General features: G+C 31.0%; 2 protein-coding genes and 1 long non-coding RNA gene across 6 annotated transcripts; 1 reads left to right on the top strand and 2 right to left on the bottom strand.

The window, feature by feature from the left end:
* The first annotated feature begins 404 nt into the window (after positions 1-404).
* On the top strand, positions 405-3,620 carry LOC107909330 (uncharacterized). 4 transcript variants are annotated; one of them, XR_001687217.2, is made up of 8 exons: positions 413-741; positions 853-958; positions 1,605-2,049; positions 2,144-2,225; positions 2,343-2,396; positions 2,569-2,632; positions 2,835-2,916; positions 3,087-3,620. It is a non-coding gene; the product is annotated as an uncharacterized lncRNA (long non-coding RNA). The 4 variants fall into 4 exon arrangements; XR_005920668.1 differs by having other exon boundaries at positions 405-741; positions 1,605-1,700; positions 1,955-2,049; positions 2,144-2,632; XR_005920667.1 differs by having other exon boundaries at positions 408-741; positions 2,144-2,396.
* Positions 3,621-12,044: 8,424 nt separating this feature from the next.
* LOC107926753 (light-inducible protein CPRF2) lies at positions 12,045-15,245 on the bottom strand. Its single transcript, XM_016857676.2, has 6 exons — positions 14,833-15,245; positions 13,817-13,913; positions 13,485-13,677; positions 13,009-13,084; positions 12,781-12,906; positions 12,045-12,625 (listed from the first exon to the last, which is right to left on the bottom strand). The coding sequence occupies exons 1-6, from the start codon at positions 15,190-15,192 to the stop codon at positions 12,248-12,250; spliced, it is 1,230 nt and encodes a 409-aa protein (XP_016713165.1). The 5' UTR covers positions 15,193-15,245; the 3' UTR covers positions 12,045-12,247.
* A 3,241-nt stretch (positions 15,246-18,486) lies between these two features.
* On the bottom strand, positions 18,487-19,077 carry LOC107926780 (F-box/LRR-repeat protein At2g43260-like). The gene has a single exon (XM_016857708.1). The coding sequence runs from the start codon at positions 19,075-19,077 to the stop codon at positions 18,487-18,489; it is 591 nt and encodes a 196-aa protein (XP_016713197.1).
* Positions 19,078-20,880: the final 1,803 nt, after the last annotated feature.

A 20,880-nucleotide genomic window follows, 5' to 3' on the forward strand; every position in this document is an offset into this window, starting at 1 on the left:
TTAATTACAACCATTTTATCATTTTTTCTTATTAAAATATAAAATATTTATTTTGAGAGTACTTGGTTTTTTTATTTTTATAAAAAATTAATTTATAAAAAAAATTTAGCATAGCAAAACGGCGTCATTTTGTTCAAAATGAAATAATTTTTTGCGGCGTTTTTTTGAAAAAGATAAGCAATTTATAAATCAATTTATAAAAAATAAAATAAAAAATTTCAGCATTTTTTGCGGCGTTTATTAGAAAACGCCGCAAAAGGTAATCAATAGCGGCGTTTTTGGTCAAAACGCCGCAAATATGTGTTAAAATTTTTCAAAACGCTACCGTTTTATTACATGGGTTTAATTTTTAGTGGCATTTATGCTAAAAAGGCCACAAATATGCATTGAATTTTTCCAAAACGTTCCGTTTCACTATAGAAATTTAATTTTCTAGTGGCGTTTTTATAGTAAACGCCACAAAAAAATTATTTTACTTTAAAACCTATCCCGCCATTTTATCTCCAAATTCCCCCTGAAACCTCTAATTTTCCCACTGAAACCCTAACTTTGCAAACAGGCCGTCTCTCTCGCTTTCTCTTCCTCCCTTCCTGCGACATTATAACAAAAATCCCAAAAAAAATTTTAACAAGAAGAGATTATATTCAAAAAGAAAAAAAGAAGAGGAAATTGGATGCACCAAAAACGATTCAGCATGAAATGGAAGCAATACGCTGAAGATCTGTTTGTGAGAATCGGAAGGTACTAGAACGAAGCTATAGTACGTATTTTAAGTTGAGTGATTCTATAGTTTCTTGTAGCCGTTTGTTTAACTTTGCTCTACATTTATTCTGGTTTGATCTGATTATGCAGAGGACCAGTTCACTTTTACGAAATCTGCTTGATGTTATTGAGGAAGTACAGATAGCACGGTTAGAAATTAGGGGTCTGATTCTTACTAGCTTCCGTTCTCCATCTGGTACACTATTATCTCCTCTTTATTATGTTTCTTAAATTTGTGGTTGTGATGCCGTGGGCTGAAATTCTTGCTTTGAGAATTTGACTTTTGATTCTTTTCTTCAGGAAAAAAAAGTAGAGATGATGGATGACTAGATCATATTTCTTGTTTGATATAATGCCTTTTGAAACCTATGCATGCTTATCCTGCTACGAACTGTTTTACTTATTATTTTGTTTTTATTTATTGGAATGGAGCTTAGCGTTTTGGGTGCTCTTGTTTTTATTTATGAGTGGTAGGATATAAGTCATAAAACTAGGGAAGGAAAAGTTTTTCTATTTCCAGGACTCTTTCTTCAGTTAGTTTAACATATTCAAGGTAAAGGCTTTTTAATGATAGCTGGTGCAAGACCATTCAAAGTTTTAGTGTTCCTCTCTTTTCCGGTTTGTTTAAGTGTGGTTGTAAAAAGTTTTGGCATAGCCCACACATGGCTTGGTGAAGTTAAATCTATGCAAAAATGGTTAGTGTTGATTAAAATTAAAAAATGCAGTAAACTGTCTTTATCTTTGGTTTATTGAATTCACAGATATTGTTGAAAACTAGTCAACATAAAGTAATTTATGATTTGAGGGTTTGTAATCTTTACACCTTTATATTTCTAATGTAGATCACCCGTCAAGAGGGACAACCAGAGGAAATGTCTTTAATCATAAATTTACTGCCAGAGAGAGTAGAAAATTTAAAGGTGCCTAGCCAAGAGATGGTAAGTACTGAATTTTTGAATTTTATCAAGCGATGACCTGAATCAATCATGTTCACCACTTTCTATCCACATATCATTTAAGGAATTTTATCCTATTTTTGACTGATTTTTTCCCTCATCATTTTGTTTGCATTTGTTGTCAAATATTGTGTTTTAAAAATTTCTATCCTGTGAATTTAACGAGCTCTTTGTTGAATTACTGAGCAAGTTCTGAAGGGAAGACTAATGTTATGAAAAAGATTAAGTTTCCACAGATGGAGTAGAAATCTGCTAGTAAAACTGTTCAACGACAAGCAAAGAGGCAGCACTACCTTGTCCCCTAAGAGAAATTTTGGAAAAGGAAAAGAAGGTCAGTGTCTAATATTTTAGCTTTATAGGTTCTATTATTTGTTTTCGGCTATGAGCATATAAACTTATGATAGTTTTGCAAATGGTGCTAAAAGGTGGTGGATCTGTATCCTGATGCTACTCTATTGTTGGTGGATCTGTAAATTGAAGTGGAAGTGCTGATTGTTCAATATATAGGTTCATAGTTCTCAACTTGTTGTTAAGTTTATGTGTGTATTGATGGTTAATGATAATTGTTAAAATGGATTTGAATTGCTTATTTTGATGATGAAATTATTAATTCTCAATGGCCAGAGAAAATGCCTCTGTGCCTGCCATGGAAATGACCAAGTGGTTTGACACCAACTAGTAAGTTGCTATTTCTTGGCCTATTTTATCAGCTTTGCCATGCATACTGAGATTTTGGTACTAATACTAATTCCCAATTTTCAATTGCAATCCATCAAAAATAGCCTTTTTATCTCCATTCGATTTTATCAGCTTTGCCATGCATACTGACACCAACTGATTTGCTTTACAGAGCTATTTTAAATATATTATCGTTGGAGAATGTGAAGATTTTGACATTTTTCAATCACAAGATGGTAGGTAAACCATTATTTTGGTCTCATATGGAACATTTAGGGTTAGAGCATCAGTTTCTATTTTTCTCATAATCTCGATTGAGCAGATATTTTATATGGGCACCTGTTGCTTAACTTTGCCATGGCTGTACTGGTGTTCACTTGAGTTCATGTTTGGATGAAATTTTTGACAGTATATTACATATGTTGTGCATGGTTGCAGAGCAAGGAGTGTTTAGAGAAAGTTACTCAAACAATATATTTTCTTGCTCAACCACGAGAATCTCACTTGCTTTTGCTTACGGGTAAAGCTTTTACTTCCTTTCCAACTGAACATAACTTGCAATAAATGCTGAGTTAGTCATCTTTACTGCCGTATATGGATAACTCCAATATAGTGCAGAATATAAGTATGGATGTCAATGGTTGTTTTAGTGGCTTTTTTTTAAGTAAAAGCTAAGAGAATGACTTGCAGGAGAGGTGCAGAGGGATAGAGCTGCAGAGCTTTTGGGTTTGCGTGCATGCAATTTTCGGCCACGACACTCAAGCAAACTTGGAAATGAGTTTCGGGTGTTCACAAACTATGTCCCTGGGGAGAGATTAGGAGGATGGGAGCAAGAACAATAGGTGCCTTTTTCTTGCCATCGTTTGCTAGGAATATTTTCTCATGGATGAGCTTCATGCAACCTAGTTTTTATCCATTATCAAGGCATTTCCAACACTTACCCTTGGAAAAATTAACCAGCTTTTCTGCTAATTTTCCCAGAGAAAACATGAAAACATGTAGATGAGAAAACTTCCAAGCAAGTTCATCCTCATATTATGCATTTTGGTCTACTTTTTTAAACTAGTGTAATTTACCTCACTTGTGTAGATTTCGTAATACATAAATTTAAGGTTATTTAAAGTTGTACTGACTCATGCCTACTCATTGCCATTTTGAAATGTAATTAGGAAGTTGTTCCAAAATGCAGAATATAGATGGAAGAAGCCATACAAGTTTCTCATATGTATTATTTATTTTAGTTTTGGTTCTAAATTTTTATTTTTACTTTAATATTTACGACAACTTGAGTTCTAACTTTTGGATTTTAATTGTGTTATTAATTTATTATTTTAAATTTTAAAACTAAATTCATTAATTTTTATATTTAGTTTTAAAGTTAAAATTTTCATAGAAAATTTAATTTAAATAATATTTTTTTATTTATCCTTAAAGGTATATTTAAAGTTTAAATTTAGAAAATAAAACATAATATAATATTTATCATAAAAATAAATATAATTTGATTAAAATAATTTTTTTTAAAGTTATGTTTTTAGCGGCGTTTTTGCAAGAAGCGTCACTAAAGGTTTGATCTATAGCGGCGTTTGTGATAAAAGCGCTGCTAAAGGTTATAGTCTTTAGCGGCGATTGTTGATAAGCGCCGCTAAAGGTCTTGGTCTTTAGTGGCGTTTGTGGAAAAGCGCCGCTAAAGGTCTTGTTCTTTAGCGGCGTTTATTTCTAAAAACGCAGCTAAAATTAGCGACGCTATCATTAGCGACGTTGTTTGTGGCGCTTCTCAAAGCGTCGCAAATACTTTTAGCGGCGTTTTTTAGCGCCGCTAAAGGCCTAAAAAAGCGCCGCTAAAAGCCTATTTTGGTGTAGTGGTTGCTGATGGTAAAGTAACAATCATAAAATCATTATTCAAAGTCAAGTTCAAATATTTTAATATTTGATAGAAGAAATTGATAAAGTTTGTTGATACAATCATAAGAATATTTAATACTAAGAATTTTATTAAATTATATATTTTTGTTAAATTATATTTAATAATAATTATTTTAAATTATATTTTATAGTATTATATATTATGATTTTAGTAAATTCATATATTTTATTAAATTATATATTTTTATTAAATTATATTTAATAATAATTATGTTAAAATATGATTAAATTATTTATTATTTATATTAATAATCTTATTAAAAATTAATAACAATAACAATAATCATCTATCTAAAAACAATTCTGCTAAGGGTATTCTAGTCATTTTAGTTTTTTTCCTTATGCTATTACACCTCTATTCCATTTAACCAAACACAAGATGTCATTACGCCTCTATTCCATTCCATTCAACCAAACAAAAGAATTACCTATTACGCCTCTATTCCATTACGCATCTATTCCATTACACTTCTATTCCATTACACCTCTATTCCATTACAGCGAACCAAACGTGCTGTTAGTTTTGATCTCTATTTTTTGTACTCTTTTTTCTATAGTAAAATTATATTTGCCCATAGTTTTTTATCCTCTTTGGAGGGGTTTTTCCACGTTAAATTTGTATGTTCAATTTCTCAATTTCTTCCACTAATTTTACTTGTTTGTTGCTTAATCGGGTCGATCCAACAGTTAATTTTGAAAGTGAGCAACTAAGGACAATTAATCATGAAAATTAATGTTTTTCATCAATTGTACATAATTTTGATTAATATAATAACAAATTAAGCCCTTAATGTTTACATATGTTGTCAATTTGGTCTTGATTCTAAAACAATTATCTAAAAAATGTATACTTTTTTTAAAAATCTAAAAGAATTCGAAAAGAATATATAAAAAAACTTTAGCTTCGAAAATATATGCAAATGGATAGAATGTGTAAGCTTTAAGGGCTAAATTTTTGTTAAGCCCAAAAATACCAAGAGGGGGTGAATTGGTGTTTTAAAAATTTCTATAAATTTTTCTAAATGATAAACAAAGGGAAGAAAAGCTTGGACAAATCGATTTACAATGATTCGACCCCAATTGTCTACCTCCGCTACCTTGGTATACCTCAACCAAGAATTTCTCAATTCACTGTACTTGAATTATTACCTTTTAAGGAAATATATAACATTTACAATCTCTATCTTTTTCACAAGGCTAAGATAGAACCTTCCCTCTAGCTTTTATGGCTCAACTAAAACCCTCTAGCTTTGGTGCTCAACTAAAAACCTTTTACAATCTACTCAAGGTTTTTAAACCTTAAGTATGTTCTTTACAACAAAGAGAATATGAGCAAACTAACAATGAACCTATTGTAGGTGTGTGGTTGCAATTTGAAACTCTAAATACAAAGATTTGAGAGTGAGAAAAGATATTACAATAAGCTTTCAATGAATATGTACAAGAGTAAATGAAGAAAAATAAAGAATTGAATATTTTTCTCTTGATTTCTATGTTTGGATGTTCATCTCTTGTATCTTGAAGTGTTCTTGATGTGTATATATAACAAAGGAAAAATTTGTGATTGTTTATATCCGTTGGGGTTAGTTTTATAGTTGTTGGAAGCATTGCAGACAGATTTGTATCGATACAACTTACAAGATATATGGGTAGAAGTAGACTTGTATTGGTAAAAATCTCCTTGAGTATTGGTAGAAGTCTAGAGGAATGCTTAGGGTGCTCTCTAACTTGCTTCTATCGGTAGACCTTCCTCCAAGTATCAATACAACTTTTCAAACTTGTATAAAATGAGTTTAAAACACTTAAAAGCATTTTGGATTGACTCAAAAATATTTAGATGAATTTAAAAAAATTAAAACATGTTTTTGAGTACTTTTACAAATCTTTGAAATGTTTTAAAAATGTTTAACAAAATTTTTAATAACTATTTCTCCAAATGACTTAGAGAATATAAATAAAAATTTATCTTAAATGTTGTTATATCAAAAGTTTGGGACATCAAAACAAACAATTTGTTATTATATCAATCAAAGTTGTGTACATTTGACGAAATATACTAATGTTGTGATTAATTGTCCTTAGATGCTCACTTTCAAAATTGACAAGAATTAAATTACTCAATTTTTTTAAATGGACCAATTTACTTAATATCAAAATTGAGAGAGACTGAATAGGTGTTTTTCTCTTCTTTTATATATTATTTGGATTAAAAATTTAAATTATGAAACAAAATATTATTTTTAATTAATATAATTTTCAAGTGAAAAACTTTATTTAAGTTTTGAAAAATAAACCTCAATAACTTAGATAATTTTAAAGTTCAAGATAAATTGTTTTTTTATTTAAGTATATAAATATAAATATAAATATAAATATAAATATAAATAATTTAAAAATTACACAAACATATCTATATTAGCAAACCAAATTTAACAGAAAGATACATCACTTAAAGATTTCGACTTTTACACTAATCCACTATCAAATTTGTTTTGTCGTCAATTTTGATCATCTTCTTCATCTCTGCCACACTTTTTTTTAATATAAACAAATAATTACATCAAAATACTACGAATAACAAAATTAATTTACTAAATCAAACTTTTAAAGTTATAAGCTCCCCGGGAGCTTCGTCGAAAACCTGAATACCTTCATTCCTGTCTGAAGCTATTTTAGCTAAGAAATCTGCATCTTTGTTCTCTTCCCTAAGAACATGTCTTAACCTTCATTGTCCAATCCGTTATAAAACTTGAAGAATTCTCCTTACCAGTGTGGAATTTGAATCTGTCAATTACCCGTCTTGAATGGCTTTGACTGCCTCTAAGCTATCAGTGAATATCATCACTTTATTGAGTTTGCGCCTATTAGACCATCCAAGAACCCCCACAATTCAACATCAAACACTGAGCACTCTCCCAAATAGTGATTGTAGCCAAAGATTCACTCTCCATTATGATCCCACAGCACTCTCCCTATAGAAGCAAGGCCAGCACCTAGCTTAATCGCCCCATTAGTATTCAAGTGACACCAAGTAGCTATATAAGAATACACTGAATCAATTACATGTTGTTCAAATGGGTTTTTCAAATGAGTCAAAACATATTGTTTCATCCAACTAATAGGGAATTTTATAATCTCACGAGAGTGTCAAATTATTCCTTGAAAAATAAATAAATTTTTGTTTTTCAGAGATACCAAATAATCAATCAAAATAAACAAGACTAACTAATCTCACAGTAGGCATCCAGTCCTTCAAAAAAAAATAGTAATCTCTCATTCAAATGTCTAAAAGAAAAATTAGAGTGATCTAGATTTAAAAAAAGAAGAAGATTATTTCCTTTCTTAAAAGATGTAAAATCTCACTTCATGCCTAACAAATAAGGAAATAAAGACATGAACAAATAATAGAAAAACATTTTAAAATATTAAAGTAAAACACGCACACAATCAAACTATTCGTTGTTGAACGGGATACTTTTATATATTTTTTTAAAAAAATTACAATATATCTTTAATTATTTAATTATTGGAAAATAAAATTAGTTAACAAAATTCTGTTATAATTTAAAATTTTAATAATATCAATGGATTATTTTAAACATTTAATTTTTTGGATAAAAATATTTATAATAATTATTGAAAAACTAATAATGATTTCTATAATATATTTTTTGGATAAAATATTTAAGATAATATAAGTATATAATAATTATTGTTAAGTGATTTGAAATTAATATTAAAATTTAATGAATAAATAAATTATTTAACTTAAAAGATAATTCTTTTAAAAACTATAATCATTCGTTTTTTTTTTAATTTTACTTTCAAATCAAAATTTAAAATAAAAATAGTAAGAGTATTTAATGTTATTTATAACTTCTAAAAGGATTGTAGCCTCTGTAATATTTTTTACCTTTAAAAAAAGATTTTTATTTTTTTATTTTTGATGTGTTAAGATATGAATTTAATGGGGAAGAGATGATGGCAGAACTAGGTGGTTCACCTTGTTCGTTACAAGGCAAAGAGTCACTGCAAAGAGTACTTCGAGTAGAAATGGTGTTAAGGTTGAGTAAGAAGGTTGAAGGTAAGGAGAGAGAGGGTGGAACCTCATTTCTGGTAAAGTCAAGGGTTTTTATAATCTTAGCTGTAGTCCCGAGGTGCTATGTGTTAAGTCCCTAGTGGTGGGTAAGACACAAGTGGCCAAGTGGACCGCCACCATAAACTTAGGTAAAGTGACAATTGGACATGATTTTAATCACTATAGATGGGACGTGGTAGTTGAGCTTAGAGATGGTAGTTAGTAAGTGGGGTCTACACGAACACACACAAATGTTGAGCCGAGGAGTATTTCCAAGAGGTGTGTTCGAGCAGTAGGTAAGGTCCTCATGAGGAGTAAATATGAGGGGTTGTCTAAAAAAAGTGAGGGTATAACAATTGGCCCCTAATCGAGACATTATTGGGTGTTAAGTTGTCTGAAGCATTAAGTGAGAATTACTTTGCTGCATTTGAATTTTAAAAATTGAAATGTTGGGGCTTGCGCGTAGGGCATAGATGTGGTCTATGTTGCTTGACGGTGTATTTGTCACAAGGTTAGAACTCGAGTCTGGCAAACCACATGCCCTTAAGTGATTTTTTTGCTTCAAATTTGTTTAAAACAACCTTACTATCGAAAACGAGAATTCACAAAAAAAATTCTCCAAGGCACTAAAATAAAGAGAAAGCAAACACAAAAGACAAAGAAGCTCGAATTAAATAGAAAAGCCACAAGAAAGCAATAGCACACCAAGTGTTTGAATAAATGCTCTTAAAATATTCTATTACTCAAGAATAAGGTACAATGGGATGATTGCAAATGGGGGAATGCCTCTATTTATAGCTAAGATCCTCCAAATCCAACAGTACAATTTAAATTACATCAACGGTCGAGATTAAAGCCTAACTATAAGATGAGAGTATTAAAGGGATTAAACTCAATACAATCTTATTACTTAGGATTACAAATATTAACCAATATAACTAAAGTTATACTGGAGTGTTTGAGATGTAACTCGCTCGTAGCATTTACTCGATGTGGCTGTCTAATTTACATCACCACTTTTCCCCCAAAACTTGATACTCAACCCACCTCTTTCACAGATAATAGTCCTACTAATAACTCAACCAACGATTTACCCTAACAATTGCATTTTAATAAATGATCGAAAAGAAAGCAATATTTAAATAAAATCCTTAGTGAAGAAATTTTAGTATTCAATAATTAATGGGTTTCTTTTCAATATAATTAATTGGTAAATTTACTACTCTAAAGTGGATGTTTTCATCATCCAATGACAAAAGAAAAGTGGGAGAATTGGCTCAATATGTCCCCCCCCTTCCCACCTTTTTCTTTGTTTCATCGTCTCAGTTCGATTTTATTGAATATTTCTCTTAATAATAATTGAATGAAGCAACAAAGTTAACTCCCCAACCCCAAGCTGACCATTCTTTTTCAAGCTGAAATTGTATGATTGAAAGTAAATAGGATGTCAAATGGAACTCCATTTCAATGATATCCTCTAGAAGATCCACTGAGTGGGCCATTAGGGTCAGGGTCAGTGTGATTAATTTACCCAATAATGTTAAACTTTGTTGCCCAAATCAAAAGTTTAATCTCACCCTTAAATCTTAATCCCAATTTTCTTTGGCAAACTCATAATTCAAAAGCTAAAACATGTGGTTAGCAGCCAAATTAAGAAAATCAAAAAGCTTTTTGCTTAGGATACTTGGCCCACCAATGAAATTATTTACTGGAAGAGAAAAGAAAGTCAATGAGTGGGCTCATACTTACCCATCAGGAAAAAAGAAATAGAAAAAGAAAGGGAAGTGAGCTCCTATCATTATATCTTAAAAATACAATTGAGCACTATATCTCGGGCAGGCTAAAGTATGAACCATTAATCAATCACAACAGATCCAACACTTTGAATCACCATGTGTGGTACAGTGGTAGCCTATTTTATCTTTTAATTAATGTATTTAAAAGGTTTTATCTTTGCTCATAGAAATGAAACATATCTTATGATCAATTATTTGTCTCTTTAAAAGTATAGTTATATCGATAGTATGCTACAATTCGAAACATTTAATAACTAAGAATGAATTCATCAAAACCAACCCCTACAAGCCTTGAAAATTAAAATCACAATTAAGGAAGAAAACCCAATTTAACAACTCATGAAGTAACAACTACAAGTAAATTTATCCTCTTTTGCCCCATCTATCATTCAAATTTGAATCACAATCAAAACAACTTAATAGAAAAATAATCTAATTGTTGATATTTTAAATGGTCACCTTATAAAACAACACTACTAAGTAAATTTTTCTTTAGTTTTGCATTTCTCTCCGAAGACTTCTTAAAGATAATCACTACCATTTTTACAATCCAAACACTATAATATTAGCAGATGAGCTATTTTACACCATCTAATATACATAACCATTTTTTCATGAGGGGACAAGAAAAGTAATTCTAAATATAGTATGGGGATTGTTATAAAAAATTATGAAAATATAATCAAGGTAGAATTTCCGTGACACTTTCTTTAAATCTTTTTATGCCTTTAGGATAAACTAAGTCTTAAAACGTCCAAAAAAGAACAATAGAAATGATTGATCATAGAAGTTCTTAAATATCTTTCACTAAATATTATGTCTTTCACTAAATATCTTTCCCTAACTCGTATCTATCACCGAAATAAGATTTCAGAGCATTATCGAATAATACAATATTAAGGATAATGGATGGGGTAACACAATTTGGACCCGTGCAAAATAAGTGCCTAACAAAAGTTTTAACCACCGCTCAATTCAAGTAAAGACATGACGTCATTTTTTTAATAATCTCGTTATAGATTCTGGTCATATCTGTTCTTTGTGACATAATGACTAAAACTACCTATAGCCCCTCCCTAACCCAAAAATAAGAGGATAATATGCTTCAACGCTCTCGAACACACGTCCTCCTGCATTAGCAACAATGCCTATGCTAATCGAACTAAGATTCAATCGGCTAAATTATGTCATTTTCAACACAACTATTTCAATGCAAAAAATATATTCCAACAAATATAAATAAAATATTAATCAGAATAAAATTATTGCACTAGAATATAATATATATATATTTACCTAATAAAAATTAATATTAAATAAAAAATAATATTCAATTTGATTCAAATTATCACATTTTTTTAATTTATATTATATAAATTATCTAAACACCACAATTTGGGTCAGTTTTTTTTATTTTTCTTGTTAAATCCTACTTTGGCACCCTTTGCATGGACAATAGCTATGGTGTAATGGAATCTTTTATCTCACAGCTACGGTAATTAATCTCACCGCCACCGCTATTTTTAACCTTATCAGAAGTAAACATACCAACCATCCATAAGCACCCTCAATTACCGCATCTAACAAAATACTCGGTATAGTTTAGATGGTAGGCAATTTATTCTAAAGCCTTCTTTTACGTCTCTTGGAACAAACATTTGGTAATTGCATTCCAAGTAATTTTATTCTTTTCCCTGGCTGGGGTAGGGCTTTTGCTTAGCAAATTAGAGCATAAAGGTTTTTGAGGTAGCACTTCAGAGATGTAGAATTGGCTTCCTACCATATCAGTTGACAAGGATGGAACTAAAAGAAAACCTAACAAGACGTATAGAAAATCCCACAGCATGCTATGGAAATGGCAGTGGTAAAATCTATCATTCCAGCAAATATGGCATGATTAAAGGAAAGGTTTAGTCAAGCAGTTGCCATTACTACCCAAGTAACCTAAAAACTAACATTGTTCCCATCAGTTAAACCAGAAATCATAGCACACTTTGGTCAGTTCCGACACATTCTTCACTATCTTCAGACTCTGCTTGTCTGCCTTGCTCCTATTGCTTCCCATTCAGGCTTACACCCCCACGGATCCGCTTTTGCAGATGCTCCAAGCTAGCCACTCGCTGCAAAGAAGCTGTCCGCCCAATTTTGTTTCCTGTCACTGCTGATCCTTCAGAAACAGGTTGTATATTTTCAACTGAAGAAATATCTGCGAGTGCATTGTTGATTCTAAGTTCATGAGTGGATATTGAATCGTTAGCAGCAGCCTGATAAAGGGTATGCTTTGGACCATCTTCCTCATAAACTGCAGCATCCGTTGAAGTATCAGAGGGACATCCATCAAATGATGACATGCTCGGTATCTCAGGCAATGCATGGAACACAGGGTTCAAACCAGTAGTTCTTTTGATTGCCTCTACAGCCATTTTTACCTATATAAAGAATTCACCAATTGAATTAAGAGCTGTGTGCTCATCATGTTAGCCACTCACAGCTTTCAGCATTTAAGCCAACTTTTCAATCAGGTATGAGCCTTGCAAGATCTAAACAATCACCCTAAAGAAAATTCAAATATTCAATAACTTACCTTTGCTTTCAATGTTTCAACATCAGCTTTTAAAATTCTGTTGTTAACTGCTGCTTCATTGTACCTTTGACTAATGTCAGTCAAACTCTTCAATAAGTTTGCATTTTCAACTCTTAATTGAGAAACCTACAGTAAATAATATATTAGGATATCCATAACTCAAAGGGGAATGCAACCAAATAGGAAAAGGAAAGGACAATATAGAAAGGGCAGGGAAAAGCACCAAACCTGTGACTCAAGTTCTGTCAAATGGGCCTGTTTTCTTCTTCTAGAACGCCTAGCAGACTCTCGATTTGAAAGCATCCTGAACCACCATACGGATGAGTTGGTGGGTGTTAGGGATAATAGTAGTTAATGCAGTTAGTTAGTAGTTAGAGTTGTTAGTAGTTTCTGTTACAGTAGGTTAGTCAGTTACTCTCTCCTACATGTATTAAATACGTGAATGCTTCTCTGAAATTAATCAAGATAGTTTCCATTCTGGAAAACTACAAGTGAAGAGAATCTTAATAGTGGGAATAGAACACAAGAAAGTAAGTATTTGTAGGATTAATTTGCTCCATTAATTAACAGAACAAACATTTTCAAGAACTTAAACGGAAAGGTTCTTAATATCAAGTGGATCTACCGTAGTATTCATTTTCCAAAATTGTGACATGCAGGACGTAGTAAAATATCTGCAACGTAAAAGAAGAATCAATGGTTACCTCCTTACACGTTTTGCATCAGCAGGATCCATGTTCTCCATTGTTTCATTTTCACCTTCAACTTCATCCTCGTCCGACTGTTCTTTTGACGATCCAGTACTTGTGCTTGGCCTCACTTGAGCTCTAAGTTTTTTCTGTCCACTGGGAAAAGAAGGAACTTCAGCCACTGCATTATCATCCTTGTCACCAGCTCCTGAACATTCAGTAAAACAAGAAAACAATACATAAGATTGCATTACACCAAACACTCAAATGCACACGCCACTGTGAAAACTGTTAAAGAATAAAAAAAGAACAATTGCTTATTAGAAGCTTCAGTGATGAATTTAAACCTCTGGAAACAGTTTTGGATCCCAATTGTGGAGTATTAGATGTCTGTGACCCACTGTCGGCTCTAGCAGCAGAGTCTTGAGGTTTTGCAAAAGAAGCCTGTTTGAAATGCATCTAACATACTCAGTCAAAAGTTCTAAGAGCAAAAGGGATTCACATAACTTTTAACAGAGGACAATCAATTCAACATTGAAAAGATGCACAAAAAATTAAAAATTACGACCATTAGCAATTTCCAGCTTGTTATATAAATATGTTGGACGGGGATGTAAGATAATATGTATTGGATACAATAAGAGGAGCAAGCTAAATACAGCCCATACCTAACTAATCTCCAGCTCTTTCTTTGTCCTACATGGAGTTTTAAGGAAAAACACACTTTTTCTTACACAAGAAAATACACTCCAAAAATCATTAAAAAAAGCAGACCAACCAAATTTATTCCAATTTGGCAATTTCCAGAATCAAGAGGGAAAGAAATCCACTAACCAATCAAAAATTCAAAAAGGAAAGAAAATTCTAATACTAAAATTAAGCTTCTCAATGGTTTACTGTTAAGTCTGATGGACTGATATCAACAGGCCAGAAACAAGACAAATAAACCAACTTAACTCAACTAATCAGTAAATGATGTTTAAACATTAACCCTTTAGCAAAAGGAGAAGCAAAATAACATTCAAAACGAAACCTTGACTTTCCGACCAAAGCTACACTGGTCAAAACACCCATGAAAATACAACCTTTCTGATTTTACAACATAGGTAGATTTTTTGAACCGATAAAGGAACCAAAATGTAATTAAAAAGAATCAAAAACCAGACATGCAAGTTTCCCTTCAGGTTCTCTCAGATACCAAACATAACCCAGAAAAAGAATCCCATCTTTTTTCAAAAGAACAGAAAAAAACATTAGAGATCTAAACCTTTCCTTCATTATCCTCTATTCACTCCACCTTTTTCTCATCACCCAACTACACACAAAAAAGAAAGCGTAAAAAAGAAGAATGTAAAAGACTTACCATTGACATGGCAACAGCAGCACAAGCCAAGTTAAGTTTCTTCTTAAGAAAAGCCTGATAATCCTCTACATCTGCAGGACTATTGTCGTGTTTATTATTTTCAAAACACCCATTCTCCTTAGCTTCCTCCTCTTCGTTATCTTCACCTTTCTTATCAACTTCTTCTCTAAGGAACTGCTGAAAAGCCCACTCCGAAGCACTACGGTTCATTTCAGAACTAGGGCATATGTTTTTATCGTCGTCGCCACCGTCGGCGGCGGAAGAAGACCAGAAATGGTCGGGAACTTCTTCAACGGAGAAAACTCTATCCATTGTGTGATTGGTTGGGTCGTTTGCGGGCTTTTTCGTCGTTTTATGCATCTGCTGATTCGGATGCTTGTCAAATAGATTGGGATTTAGAATTTATTTAATTATTTTTAAATTAATACGTTCGAATGTGGGCCTATTCAATTTTTCTAAATGGATAAGGTGAGGGAAGTTTTGGTGTTCTCGTTCCTACAATTATTTTGGTGCAACCGGATACTTTTTTTGATTTTAGACTACTCAATCTCACGTGATAGCAATGTTGATACCAATCGAGCTAAGATTTAATCGATTCAATAAATATTTAAAGGTAAAGAAAATAGATAAATTTACTTAATATAGATCTAAATAAAAGAATTCATGTATAGAACGTAGAATTTAACATGTTATATTTAAAATTATAATATAAAAATTATAGTGAAATAGGGATGAAACTAAGTTGTTTGTTTTTCTTTTCTCCATACATCATGGATTTAATAAGTTAGAAAATAAAAATGGATATGAAATTACAATTCTATATAGATATTGGGGTAGTTGTAATATAAAGGACATAACTACAAATATCTTCCATTGTAAAATGTAAAGTGATGTTTGGGATAGTGGCAATTTGCTATTATATATGTTAGATGTTAGTGATCTTATAATCCGCCAAACTTATCACTCCTTTCCAAAATATCTTCAATTTACTATTATATTAAAATGAAAAAAGAATTTTCTTTTTCATGGAAACTTAAAAGTTCTCCTGAAATTTAAAAGTGTTTTAGTTCGATTGATATATATATTGTTGTTAATATAGAAGAACGTGGGTTCGAGTCTAAACATTGTGTCAAGAAAAATAAATAGGATCAGGAACTAATGAAAGACATTGCAACCCAAAATTCTCTGTTCTAGAATAATATATTTTAACTTATTTTTATTATTTTAAAATAAATTTTACTTTTTTAAAAAGTTATTATTATTTCTTTCGAAAACATAAAGTGCATGAAAGAAACTTGAGGAAAATCTACTGCAAAATTCCCATTGGATAGGAAGGCGGCTCCTTTTGTCATGGGCCCCATTGTTCCAACCGAAACCTTCCCGCGTCCTCTTACTCTCCTTGATATCATATTCGTAACAGCTAAGTTATTCGTTCAATGTCTGAAATATCCGAAAATAAATTTACGAGAAATTAATTAAATATTTAAAATGTGTAATCGAGTTATTTTTGTAGGGTTTTATTTCTTCCCTCTATATTTTAGTGTGAGAAAAATTATAAATAAATAAAATGAAACTCATATTTATGAATTGATTACGAGTCATTATGTATCTTGAACTTGTAGTTAATATAATTTTTGAAATATTTTTATAGTTAGAAATTGAAAAGGAATACTTTCTCAATTTTTGTTATAGTTATTGGATCAGTTACCATGTCCTTGATTTATTGTAAAAAGGCCGATGCGTATCAATCAGTCAAACTTTGTTGATTAAGTAATATTAATAATATTAAATTATAAGATTCATCAATTTGAATTATCATCAACAATAAGTTGGAACCTACGTCATGTTTTCGATAATGTAAGAAATCAAAATATTGGTAAATCGTTGATTCATACTATCTACATATGGCACTAATGAATATTAAATATTGTATGACAAGACTATCAATTTTTATAAAAAAAATTTCTGCACTAATCAATAAAGCAATCTAAGAATAGTAGATGAAGGAAAAATAGAAAATTCATTTTTAGTGATTTTTTTGTGCCATACAAATAAAATTTTCACTCGTGTTTATAGGAGTTCTCATATTTCTTTATAATGACATAACTATTCAACATGTTTCTTTTTGAATAAACACGTCTCTTAAATAAACATAATTATTCAATCAAGTGTCATAACTTTTAGTATTTAAGAGACAACTTATGACCTGAAAAGTGACAACTCTTGATTAATATCTAAGTGATATAACTATTTGTTACGTATAACTTTCATTTGTAACTATTGGGATATCATATAAATATTTGAAAATTTCCAAAAAAAAAATGAATTTGATAAAAAAATATTAAGACTATTTAAAATATGAATCAAAACTCGGGTTTCAATATTCAAAGCCTGAACTCAACCTTGTCCAATCCATTTTCATGTTTATAATAGATTTGTTTCATTTATTTTATATATTATGTAATCTAACAAAAAATAAATATATTATATTATAATGTAAATATTAAAAACTATATTAATATGTTTACGTTAGAAATTTTAATAATATATGTAATTAATAAATATTACAAAATAATTATATTTAAAAAAAATAATACGGGCTAGTTTAAATGTAATAGATTTATAAATTATGTAATTTAACTAGCATAGACTACATTTAAAAAAAATCAAATAAATTAATGGACAAATTCATCAATCTTGCATCAACTGGGAAATAGAAAGATTAATTTCCCTTAACAATTTACCCAAATAAAAAAAATTGAGAAAAACCTAAAAAGATTTACTCAAAAATTCCAATAAGATAATTGCCATGAAATATTAGAAAAAAAACCTTTTCAAGAAGCGATTTTAGAATTTTTAAATTTTATAGTGAAATGAAATATTTGAAAAATTAATGATTCTAATTAAAATCGAATTGAATTAGTTTAATTAATCGGTTGATGATCAAATTAAAATTTTGATTATTTGAAGTTCAACCATGGAATTAATAAATCTATTAAAGCTAGAACATCCATTTCATATTATTAATACCAACTATTTGGATTGAAGTCAATTGCATTGCATTTAAAAATAATATAATAAGGTCGTGAATCTTGTCAATATAAAAAGACGTGAATTCGAGTATCTTCCTATTTATAGGTTGGAGGCTATGAGTAATTCTAAGCATTGTGTCAATAAGAACAAATATGATCAAAACCTATAATAAAATTATTAAAAAGTAGACTTCATTGTTTTTTATCAACACACTAACTTAAAAAATAAATAAAATAAGAAGAAATAAAATATTCCAATTTCTAAAGGTAATTGAAATGACAATTAGATCAATGAAGGATTTTTTTTTTTTAAATTAAAAAAAAAAGGATACTTGAAAGTCTATGATAATCACCGGGGTTTAATTTGACTCAAAGTCTTTCTAAACCTTCAGTGAATGAAATGGGCACATCCTGCTGATCATGCACCAAATAACCATTCTCGCCATTTTCATTAAATACATACACCTTATATCCACCGCAAACCACAAACCTTCCATTTTTGTCCTCTGCAAATGCAAATCCGACACCAAACTGGAGGTCATTGCTCAAAAGCTTTATACAATAAAGCTTCTCCCAAGTTACTAATGGCGACTTCTCCTTCTCCATTATCCATATATTTAGTTCACAATCCGATACTTGTTGTGCCAAGCAGAAACTCTCTTAAACTCCCCAACTGCATAGTTCTTCGCTGTCTATTTGAACAACTTGGGTGTGGGATTGATTGGAAATTCTCCATGTTCAAATCGAACATGATGATAACTTCAGTCTTTTCAAGATGGTAGATGTCATCGGTGGACCAATAAATCGCTCCATTCACATACACACAAGGTGACGAAACATCAATTTTGTAAGGGATTTTACCAATATAATTCCAAAAGACCTTGGGGTTTGGACGTAAGGTGAAAATTTCACAATAATCATGGTGATGCAAAAGTGGTCCTATATTTGGATAAGGATTAAACACTTTGACAATCTTGAGTCTTTTCGTAACTAGATCACGATCAAACCCCAATCGTTGTTGTTGTTGCTGTGGAAAATTAATAGCGACTTGGAATGGATTTGTGACGGGAGAAAATGAATCCACATCACTTTGATGCAAAATTCGGTGTTTTGTGCTAGGGTTAAGAACAAGGATTTTAAAACGTCCAAGAAAACAAAGGATGCCATCACAGGAATTCAACATGTGATAGCCATCATGTGGAACATCACCCATCCGTTGGTGACAATAAGGGATTCTAGTATCTGGTAATGAAATTCCATTGAGAAGCTATAACTATGTGCTTTGTGGCTTTATCAATTTTAAAATAGGCAGTCAGAAATCGAGGATCCTTTTTCCTCTGGTTTGAAAGATATTGATCGGTGAAGTGAGGATGGGTGATGAGCCTAAACCATTGCTTGGAGACACACTTGAATCTCAATAAAGACTTGACGGTAAGTTTCCCAATATCTCTACTATCAAATCATGAGGAACTCCATGATTCATCTCTCTCCACCTGTTTCTACCACTAATGTTAATAATCCCTTTTAGGTTTTTTTTTTTTTGGGTTATTAAATCGGCTTTCAATGTATATAAAACGAGGAGAGGAGAAGAAGACCAATTGCAGTTAAATTATTAGTACCAGAAAGGATAGACTTCTAGCTATCATAATATTCTTAAACCATTTAAACTTTCTTACATGTATTTATATGTATAAATTATTAGGTAGCCGTAATGCAACTCAAATTTCAACGGAGAAACAAAATAAAAGAAAACCCAGGAACCCCCCCCCCCGCCCCCCAACCATCGTGGCCAAATCCTGCCCGAGTGGCTATTACTTTGTTTGAGGATCTCCCTTGACTCGCCATTACTCTGTTGAAAAAATGCCACAGGCAACAGCTGTGTCTGTGGCTATGATTATAATGAATCACTCTCAGGCATGGTATGTATCTTATTTGCGTTGAAAGATGGTTCTTCAATCATGGGTTTTCTTTTTGCGTGATTGTATCTATGAAATAACAAGTTTCCACATCAATACAAAAATGCAATTATGCCATTTTTCATCAATAAATCATTATCAACTCATAACCAAATTTTGACAAAAATACTAATGATTTATGTTTAAAACTTATTAATTTACCCAAATAAAATTAAACTACAATGATAATTAATTAATTTAATTTTCACTTTATCCTCTATTATTTAAGTTATTCATTTAATTAAACAATAATTCAAATAAATTAAATTAATCCTAAGTCATCTCTTGCCATCTCGAGAAAATGCGTTTACTATGAATATTACTACATGCATTCTATTTCTCATTTGTCATTGTCCATTCATTCTCAATTCTTATTATACAATATTCTGTTCAGATTTACAATTAATTAGTGGAGGAACCAATCTAATATATATAATTAGGATTTAAATAATTTGTAATTTAGTTTTGATTTTTCATCTATTTAATTACAATATTATTTAGTTATAGAGTCAATCCACTAAAAGTACCATGATTGATCTCCCTATTATATATCATTACGAAAGCTAAATATATAAAGATTTTGTCCAATGACCTTGTTATATATGTGTTTCTCTTATTGGATGCCCATTATCCCTTTAGGTTAAATTCGTTCGCCTAATTCAACCGATTTCATCACATGATCACCATTATATCTTCATTGATGAAAACAATCATTACTAAAATTAGTAATTATTAATATTATGGTCACGTTAGATTTGTATAATCCATAGAACCTTAGTGAAGGGTATCATTTACTCTTTTAATTGAGTTATGGTTACATTATTGTGAGTGAAGTCATACCATGAAGAAGTCATGTACCCAACATGCAATTTTCGGCCAACTACCATGAGAGTGTCGATTTCCAATATATCAATGTACATAAGTTACACACACATGATTATTCACTTATTTGGGATTTAAGTAAGTCACACTACATAAATTCATAAATGGATATAGGATAAATTCAATTTAGGTCATTCCAAATAACCACATATATATATATGCCTTCATATTTGGAAGTC

The sequence above is a fragment of the Gossypium hirsutum genome, chromosome D11 (assembly GCF_007990345.1).
Source record: "Gossypium hirsutum isolate 1008001.06 chromosome D11, Gossypium_hirsutum_v2.1, whole genome shotgun sequence".
Lineage (NCBI taxonomy): Eukaryota > Viridiplantae > Streptophyta > Magnoliopsida > Malvales > Malvaceae > Gossypium > Gossypium hirsutum.